We start from the raw sequence: 9,976 nt of genomic DNA on the forward strand, positions 1-9,976 counted from the left end.
CACATTATTATTGTTATCAAGATACTCTCACAGCCATAACAAATCACCACAATCACTCCAACTATTACACAATTACTAGTACACAGAAAGATTTGAATAAAAAAAAAATGTGCAAAAAAAGGTTTTAATAATTATATTTTTTAATTTTTTACAAAAATATATGTAAAAGAATAGAGATATGCGGTGACCTAAAAAAGATTAAAAAAAAAAAAAAAAATTATACTTTTAGGGATGCAAATATTACTAGAAAATAAAAAATTTAAACCCTACAAAAACAAAAATAAATATAATTACAAGCAGTTAAGAAACTGCCACTTCAACCATCTCTCCACGTGGCCTTAACCACCCCTCCAGAAATTCTATTCAAATCATTCCCATTTCTACACAGTATCAACCCATTCTTCTCTCTCTCTCAAGGATGGAGTCTCACATGTTCTTATGCACACTTATTTCACTATTGACCCTTTCTCTCTCCAAACTCGCAGATTCAGGTATTTCTCACTACCCTTCCAATACACACACATACATATATATTTGTCATTGTGTTTTGATGGCATGAGTGATTTTGAATTTTGCAGAAAATGTACCAATCCCCAATTTTTCTTTTGGTTGGTTGGATGACAAAGACACATTTTTGGCTGGTGATATAGCAACTATAAACGTTAAATTGTTGGGAAATTATGAGAGAGACAAGTACAAATATGCTTTTAATCCTAATATCACGGTGAATGAGAAGATGGGCAATAGTTCTTTGATTTCTGGGGTTTCTTTTAATTTTGATAGTAACCCCAGTGATTGGAGGATTTCGTTCGTTCCGATTATGGTTGGGTTGTTTAATGTGCTTGTTACTGATGACCATTTCAATGTACTAGACTCGTCGCTACATTTTCGAGTCACACCAGGTTCGTATCTCAAGTCCCTATTATGACAATTGAATGATTGACTCTCTCCCCAGTGCTATTTTTTTTGCTTCTTTGATGCTCAATTGTTTAAATCACTAGTGGTGTTTGCAATTTTAAATCTAAACTTTTGGGTTGTTTGATGAATGTAGAAGATGGGTTGAATTTGAAAACCATTCAGCAATTATTTACTGGATTTGTAGTTTTAAATTAATTGGATTACGTGAATTCTTTATAAAAAAAAAATAAATAAAAAAATGTTTGACAAAGCTTCAAAATATGTTTTGAGTTGTGTGCTTTTATATCTAAACCACGTTCAATGAAATTCTGTTGTGGAATTTGGTTTTGTTGGTTGGATTTTAAAATAGTTCTTAACGCAAATGCTGCTGTCTGATTGAAGGGAAAATGTATCCGATGGCTTGTGTGGTTTCCTGGAAGGGTGAGATGAATGAGTTTGTGGCTGGGACTAAAGCCACAGTTCTGATAATTCCTAAAGATGCATTTAGGAATAATGTCTCTTCAGCTAGTGAAGGGCAAAGTACTTTCAATTTTACAGTGTCTGCATCTTATGTAAATGGTTCCATTGCGAGTGTGCTCAACATTGCATTCATGGGATGGAATGACGTTGGCTATCTCAGCTTTGAGTTCACTGCAGCCTCAGCTGGATCCCTCTTACTCCATGTTGAGGATAAAAACCAAAGCTTGAATGGCTCTCCTCTGCCATTCAAGGTGAATCCAGGTGATTACTTGGAATCTTATATATGATATGTATTGCAAGACACTAAAGTTAATAAGATGAATATATTAATATCACACACAATATTAATTTGCAGTGTGAGGACATGAAATTTTCTTTTCTGTTTGATTGCAGTATAATTTAATTAATCAAATGTCCAGGTTTTACTTCTTTTTTGCATGCTATTTTCCAGTCATGTAGTTTCATGTGTAGTCTACTTCTTTTCTACTGTTCTTTACCAGGGATGCTTGCTCTATTCAAACAAGGAGAAAAAAATTCATGAGTTGTATTCTGTTTCTCATGTTATACATTGCTGGAAGACCAATAATGTAAATAATTTGGATCCCATTTCATGAAATTATTTTGGGTGTCAATCTTATTTGTTCCATATTTTGAGTGTCTTTATTCTCAGTGATCTGATTCTTCAAGTTGCTTTTAACAGGAGCGTTAGATGTCTCTAATTGTGTGGCAAACTGGAATATTGAAACAAATTTCTTTCAATTGTTTTCTAAGATGGAAATATTTATACACCAGCGGGATCAATATGGGAACCTTGTTCCAGGGCTATATCAATTTGATGTTGAAGTTATTGAAAAGGGGATAAATTTGTTCATGCCTGTAGCAGATTTGAGCTCCAAAGAAGTGGTACCGGGTATTCAGATGTTTTCTTTTAGCCTAGAGGAACCAGGAAACTTCATGCTCGTGATTTCTGATAAGGAGCAGAATAAAACCATATCCAATATGCCATATAATTTTACCGTCTTTATAGGTGTGCCTCTTTATTCATCTTGAATCAACGGGCATTGCTGATCCTGATTGAATTGAAAAATCTGTTTTATAGTGATTATCATCTCTCTCCTCTTCAGTTTCTACTTTAATGATTGAATACTTGAATCTGAATAGGTTATTGTGATGGAATGAAAAGTATTGTGAACGGATCTGGTTTAAATGATTCTGTTGCTGGCGAAGTTGCAAGGTTTTCAGTTGTTTTGAAAGATGCATATCAGTATCCTGCTCCAGTTGAGTTAGAAAAGCTTCAAGTACAGATAATGCGGGAAATTGATTCCTATTATGTACAATCAAGCATATATCCAATTCAGAATGTGAATGGTACAAACATTAACAATTATTATGTTGTTTCCATCTGACAACTATTTTTTTTGTTACTTTGACGGTGACAAGATTGATCTACAAAACAGGTAGTTGGTTCACTAGAGAAGTGACCAAGGATATTGTCATTCATATGGAAACTGCTTCTGCACCATCTGTTAACCCAGTTAACAATGTAAGTGGTACATGTATGTATTTCCTTCAAACATGTATGACTCAGATACTGATAACACTTTGTTCTTCATTTAGTCCATTGAGCACTGGAAAATCCGGGCTAGCTATTTTGATGTCATTTACACACCAATTAAGAGTGGGATATATGATATTACTGTATTTTGTGGAAATATTCCCCTGAATGGAGGTCATCCATTCCGAAAGGAAGTAAGTGCAGGTACTTTTATATATCATGTCATATTATATATATATATATATATTTTTTGGATATTGAACGGTTACTTTATATCTTTGATGGCAACAAAACCATTTGAGAGCGAATTTATCACATTGTGAGAAGTCCATGATTTAAATGGCTGGACTAAGGCCCCGTTTGGGGACTTACCTTTTTAGCCAATTAGTCAAAAAGTTACTAAATTAGTCAAAAAGCCAACAACTCATACCAAAAAGTCAAAGATTCTCTTTTCTCTCTACTTTTTGCACATATTTTCGTAATTAGCCAAAAAGTCATCCCAAACATACAAATTTTTCTTACCTACTTTTTTAGCCAAATAGCCAAAAAGTTACTAAATTAGCCTGTTCCCAAACGAGGCCTAAGTATGCTTCACAGGTTTAGTAATTGCAATTATGGTGTGGCATTTTACCTTGGTCCTTTGGGCTTGAGGAAAGGCCTGAGTTTTGCGTGAGATTTAGGTATTCAGGTGTTTATGGTTTAGGTTGGAACAAATGCTCTAGGTGTACCTTGGGTCTTAAAAATGGATCGTGAAATAGAGCATTGTTCAATATATGTACGCTGCCTAATTATAAGGTTGTTTAATTATCATACAATCTCATATGATTGGATGATTTGGCCAAGGTCAGAGGCTATTTGTAAATGTTGCCCTGAAATGTTTCACAAAATAAAACACAATGGGTCATTGTTGCCTTGAGCTGCATTTAAGAGGATATTAATGAGTTAAAGATAATGAACTTTTACTAATTGGAACAAGTCTTTTATTCTTGTATCTCAGATTAGCTGGAATTATTAATTATGATTGCATATATCTCCATACTCAAATATTTCATATCTTTGCATGCTCTTCTCAATTGTTGTTATTATTCCTTTGGAAGGTTGAAATCCCCTAATGATGAGTGCATGTTCTTGCATTTGCATATACATTTGTCTCCTTTATTATTGTCATACCCGTGATAGGTTCATTAATTTTCTGCAGGTGAGGTTAATACATCCCTTTCTGGAGTAGTAAAATTTGCACCAAAAGTGCCAAAGATGATAAAAAATGAAATAGTTGTGCAGCTCGTGGATTCCTTTTCTAACCCTGTATTGTTACAACAGTCAAAGCTACAACTAGAGATTGCCTCAATTAACAAATCTGGTTTCTCTACATGGATTTTTGTCAATGACAATGATGGTTTGTACACTGGCTGCTATCTGGCAAAGCATGTTGGCACTTACGAGATGTGTGCTTCGTTTGATGGCAAGCATTTCCTGCCCTGTCCTTTTGGGGTGAATGTGTACAGTAGTAAGTTCAAATGGCAAAGAAATTTATGATATTTGCATCCTCCACTTGTAAGAAATGATAAACCTACGTCACTTCTTGAATGTTGGGCTGTGTGATAGAAGAATGTGAATCTGGTTGATGCAGTTTGAGCAGATCACCAGCATGCTTATGTTTTTTAGCTACTCCCTCTGTCCCAATTGGTTTGTCCATTATAGAAAATCTAACTTACTAAGGAGACATGCAATCATTACATTTTAATTCAAATTTTGAAATATTTTTCCCACCGTTGCTGCTCTGTTTGAATTTTAAAATGTGTTTACAATGATTTATAAGGGGCAATTTTGGAAATCTAACAAAATTTAGTATCCCAAAATAGAAAGTGGACACACCTTTTGGGATAGACTAAAATGGAAAGGTGGACCAACAAAATGAGATGGAGGGAGTAATTTTTATGCATAATTTAAGCTCCTCAGGAATTGATAGAAACATTAACATATTTGGACCATTGTTGGGGCCACCTAACTTAGTGATAGGTTGGGAAATGGGGACTGGGGAATACCTATCCTCTGTCATTATTTTATGAAGTAGCTGCGCACCTTATGTTCTCATGCCACACACCCAAGCTTTTACAATTGAAACACCATAACACAAACTCTTTATCATCTACGAAACAGAATAATGAAGTACGCCATAGCATTTGAATCTTATCATCTATGGCCTAGTGACATGCCAATAGTTTGATTGACCATCATATTGTTCATTAACATTCTTTCGTTTGGCTGCATATATAATGCTCATATCCAGAATGTTAATTATTTGAATTGTAGACAAGAAAATACACAAAAAAAATTTCCTATCCTTACATGATGTTGTACGTACTTGTATGTTTAATCATTTCAGAATATTAGATCTATATACTTTAGTTCCAGTTTAAGCTCTTTTAATGATCGATTTATTTTTTATGCCCATCAGGTGAATATTTTCCTAGAGCCTATGACGATTCAGTATCTGTTTGGGAGGATGAGTCAATTGGTTTTGATGCCACAGAAAATGATTACTTTGCTGGTGGCAATGCACGTATAGTCGAATTTTCAAAAGTAAGATTAGAAGCTAGAAGCAGCTGTTCTTTTACAAGTGAACTTGTTAATTATGACTCTTAGTATATTTACTCCGACATGTCATATCCTGGCAGCCAGGTCATGGTTCACTACTACAGTATGGACAGCTCTTAAGATATACACCATATAAAGGATTTGTTGGGAATGATTCTTTTTTGTACACTATATCTGATTCAAATTCCAATCTTGCCTCTGGTGCTGTAAACATATCTGTCCACAGCATCCCACCACAGTTTGTTTCCTTTCCAAGTCAGCTGCAAGCAACTGAAGATGTAATTAGTCCCAGATTTGGGTAACACACTCTATACTTTGAACTTATTTGGAAAATTAGAAATTTAATTCAGGCATGCTTTTTTAGAATTTCCTTTGACCAGGACTTTTTCTTTTTCTTTTTTTTTTTTTCCTCCATTTTTTTTTCTATTATCAAAATTTGCTCTATTGGCAGTGGTTTCCCTGGCATTGAGATAATATATTCGGATTTGATGGAAACGATTTCTGTTACTCTTATTGCACGCTCTGGAACCGTCTTTCTCTCTCCTATGCAGATACAGTTTTGGCAGCCAATGTGGAGTGAACTTTCTGTAAGAAAAGGGGATGGAAAGGCTACAGATCTAATATTAGAGGGCCGTTTAGAAATGATCAATTTCGCCCTTCAGTCAATCCAATACCTTGGGTATTCCTCACTAAATGATATATTTTATTGGTCTTGGATAGAATGGTGTTGGCATCCTAGTATGTTTTTGAGCATTCGTGATTCAGTTAATTTGTCCTTTATAAGCCTCTTGTGAAATCCCCTCCAAATCTTGACAATCAATTGATATTAGATAGCTTACCTGCATAAGTACTGATTTTTATGATATTGATCCAACTCAACATTGTTGAGAGAGAATTCACTATGTAGGCTCTATTATTCTTAGGATGGGGGAGATTAGAGAAGAGATGCTGATGTAGTAAGAGCAAGATTGGGTTGGTGGAGTGTTTCTTTTTTGAACAACTTTTTCTTGTGAATCTAAGAGGAAACTTGCATTTACAAGATCAGCCATAATACACGGGATTGAATGTTAGGAAGTTTAGACAACATATTTATGACACAAATGCTGCAAAAAGCTTAATGCATATTCTTGAAACTGTTGAATGCTCTTGTTTTCCTGGAAATGTGCACTGTTTGACAAAATAAATAGGATTACCAGGGAACAAGAAAAAAGAAAGAAACTTGGAATAATTTATCATAAGAGAAAAAATTGTTTGAGGTATGTCTCACCTCTTCTTTCCATTTAATACAAGTATGTTTCACTTCTTCTTACCATTTTCAAGTCTGTTCATTAGCTCTCTCCCTATTTCTATCTCTCTCATGTTTTCAAATTGTATTTGTTTACTATCTCAAGTATGCTCAGTGACTTGTTCTATTTGGTTCCTTTGATCAGAAATGAGAACTTTTGTGGTGATGATACGATCCATGTCTCTACCATGAACAGAAACGGAGTAAATGATTTGGATGTCCCAATTTTTGTGGAACCAATAAATGATCCTCCATTCATTAACGTCCCAGATTTTATTATCTTGGAGAAGAAGAATAATCAAGGACTTCTGATATTTGATAGGCAAAGAGATAAGTTTGATTTCTCCATTGGGGATCCAGATCTTTTTAACTACCCTGGTAATTTTATTTGAGTCTCTTAGCATATTACTTGGGAGATGAATATTTTTTAACACGTGCCGACACGAAATGAAAGGAAACATACTGCAAAATTTTGAAATTAATATCCCAACAATAAATTGACAGTCAATATGAATTGAGCGTGACAATATAATGAGGTGATTAAGAGAGTGTCTTCATGGTGATTACATAAATGGGTATCTCTTGCTAGGAAAGTGGTTATGATCATGTAGTATCAATATTCAAATGCTTCTGTTACTTAAGTGAGCTACTTCAAATTGAGGTGGAAACTGTCAAGTGTGAAATATCAATGTAATATTCCCTATTATTAAATTTCAAAAACAAGGTTATTGCGTCCATTATTGGACCCGATCAAGCTCCAACTTTGTATTACATGGAACATGAGTCTCTGGGGCACTAGTAATAGGAACTGGAATACCACTTGCTGCTTACTCTGAAATCCATACTATTTGAAGCAAATATCCTCTTTGAAATGTTTATATCATAAGTGAATAAATTCTATTAGGTATTTTTTAAAATTAGATTCATTAGACCTAGTCCTAATATTCTCTGGTTGATTTTCAGGGAACAAGTCTCACTTTCTGGTCATGTTTTCTCTGGAAGTGAATTCTGGATTTTTTTCTACCGAACTACCTGCAGAGCTCATCAGTACAACTGAGCTGAAGTTAAAGAACAGTTATCAATGGCAGCCCCTTCAGACATTTGTTACCATCTCGCAACATTTTATGGTTGAAGCAAAAGGCATTAGATTGCGGGGAACAGTTAATGATTGCAACAGTATAATGCAGCAACTGTTGTATAATGTGAGTGAACTGCTACAATATGATCGTGGATCCTAGTTCATTTTTTTTTATTAATCGTGAAGCTCTTTTTTTTCTTTTTTTATCCCCCTTTTACTCTCCTTTTACAGTTCATTGCATCATTAACGGGTAAGTAACGATTTAGTACATCAGTGGTGATAGTAAAAGAATAATGTTCGTTCAATATTGTCGTACTCATCATGTTTTACCGTAGGCCTATGCCAAATCAAATACATACTAGGAAACAAACTGCTCTGTCAAAGGGGGCTGTAATTGGGATGTCAAATACATTTTAGGATTATACTTTCTTGTAAATTAATTGGGTTTCATGAACAGGGTGAAGGATATGGTGCTGTTTTAACGGTGAAAATAAATGATATGGGAAACTATGGGTGCTATCCAGATTGTGCGGAGAAGATGTCGATGCCTCTTATTGCTGAGGCTAACATAAATCTCATGAGAAAAAGACCAATGAAATCATTGGTAGCTCATTGTAAGTTGAAACTCACAGTTAGAATCTTAAACATATTCTTCACGGGTGACCTTGTTTCTATAAGTCTTTTCATGATTTTTCTCAACAATTTGTCTTTAGTTGTGCCAAAATATATAGTATTAGTCAACTCACGTTTGTTTCATTATGTGTGGTACAGTTCTAGGATCGGCAATCGTGATAGAATTTATATTGATTTTTTCTCTTGGTGTGCTACTTCTATATTATACGTGCAAATGCGCAATTGTTCTGGTCAATGAAAAAAGGAGCCGTGGTGCCCGGAACATTGAGCTCTGTCAGGTGCAAAGTTCCAGTAAGAAAACTGTAAGTACACCATAAACTTCTACAACCAAAATCCTCCTACTACTTCTGCTACTGCTACCACTATTATTGTTGCTTTTAATCAGTGTTCGTACATGAATCAGTGCGTGGTTTTTATTTTTACTTTTTTGTATTTTCTGCATTCTGCTTCATGGCTGAAAAGTAACAAAACTATCCCTATAATTGAGAATCTTTTGAGATGATAGCTAGAAAATATTATTTCAATCTTTGAATTTGTAATCTTATTTTGCTGAATCAATAATCAATCTGATGATGGCATGTTATATTTATATGTATGCAGTCCAGTACAGATTTATCTGAGAATGTGACTCACTTCACTGGGTGGTGTCCAAGACCCTCCTTGCGCATGAGCCAGCCCTCAAACTTTCGCCAGCGGTAACTATGAATACTTTGAAATGATTGTAAATCAAAGTGAAACTATGATAAACTTTTCATTGATTTTGTTTTCAAAATCATGAAAACCAAAAACATAACCAAATGGGGTCAATATTTATTCCAAATATCATGATTAAAATTGCATATGTTGAAAAGAGGCTATTGTTTCAGACCAAGTGCCAATTTCTTTGAGCTTCATTTATAATCCATTGCTGCAAAATTAACTTTCAGGTCAAATTGCGGATCAAGAAATGGAGAATCTAGCAATGATACAATTCATTATTCTCATTCTTCTAGTGATCAACAGCAGGAGACACCTATGCCTAGTCTTGCGCCATCGCCACTTGCCTCCGGGGAGAAGGGGTAAAATGAAACAGTTTGTGACGGTGCATAACTTGAAACAAATTGATTCAATTTAAGTCTTGATTCCTTGTTTAAATACATTGGATGGTTTCAACACCATTCATTTGTTTGTTTTTATGTATTTTCCATTGGAACAGCTAATACAATCTATTATAGCCTCCTCCTCTTCTTCTTCTTCTTCTTCTTCTTCTTCTTGTATAGTTGACCATGTGTTCTAAGTGGTCTTGCTTGGAAGAGGGTGGGAGGTAGTCCCATCACACCCCCAGCGGCCACCACACAACAAATGTTTGATAAGACATAGAAATCAATTACAAAATGAATACAATATGAGATAAGTCTCAATTTTTTTTTTTTTTTTTTTTTTTTTTTTTTTTTTTTTTTTTTTTTTTGTG

The 9,976-nt window shown here is 34.6% G+C and overlaps 1 protein-coding gene across 2 annotated transcripts; it reads left to right on the forward strand.

The window, feature by feature from the left end:
- Positions 1-322: 322 nt before the first annotated feature.
- Positions 323-9,756, forward strand: GEX2 (gamete expressed 2). 2 transcript variants are annotated; one of them, XM_028243556.2, is made up of 17 exons: positions 330-491; positions 579-902; positions 1,300-1,638; positions 2,078-2,404; positions 2,539-2,745; positions 2,835-2,920; positions 2,995-3,136; positions 4,131-4,439; positions 5,391-5,515; positions 5,611-5,828; positions 5,982-6,209; positions 6,961-7,193; positions 7,779-8,017; positions 8,351-8,507; positions 8,665-8,828; positions 9,127-9,221; positions 9,453-9,756. In XM_028243556.2, exons 1-17 carry the CDS (start codon positions 419-421, stop codon positions 9,586-9,588), a joined length of 3,402 nt encoding a protein of 1,133 aa, XP_028099357.2. In that variant the 5' UTR covers positions 330-418; the 3' UTR covers positions 9,589-9,756. The 2 variants fall into 2 exon arrangements, 1 of the variants encoding a protein (XP_028099357.2); XR_014333789.1 differs by lacking the exon at positions 8,665-8,828 and having other exon boundaries at positions 323-491; positions 9,453-9,592.
- Positions 9,757-9,976: the final 220 nt, after the last annotated feature.

This window comes from Camellia sinensis, chromosome 6, assembly GCF_055761805.1.
Source record: "Camellia sinensis isolate YWXY chromosome 6, ASM5576180v1, whole genome shotgun sequence".
NCBI classification, from domain to species: domain Eukaryota; kingdom Viridiplantae; phylum Streptophyta; class Magnoliopsida; order Ericales; family Theaceae; genus Camellia; species Camellia sinensis.

Excerpts from the sequence above, each read along its gene's own strand:
- GEX2 (XM_028243556.2), top strand. The coding sequence starts at position 419 with ATGGAGTCTCACATGTTCTTATGCACACTTATTTCACTATTGACCCTT. Across the intron at positions 903-1,299 it reads ACATTTTCGAGTCACACCAG|GGAAAATGTATCCGATGGCT; the intron begins GTTCGTATCTCA and ends GTCTGATTGAAG. Across the intron at positions 6,210-6,960 it reads CAGTCAATCCAATACCTTGG|AAATGAGAACTTTTGTGGTG; the intron begins GTATTCCTCACT and ends TCCTTTGATCAG.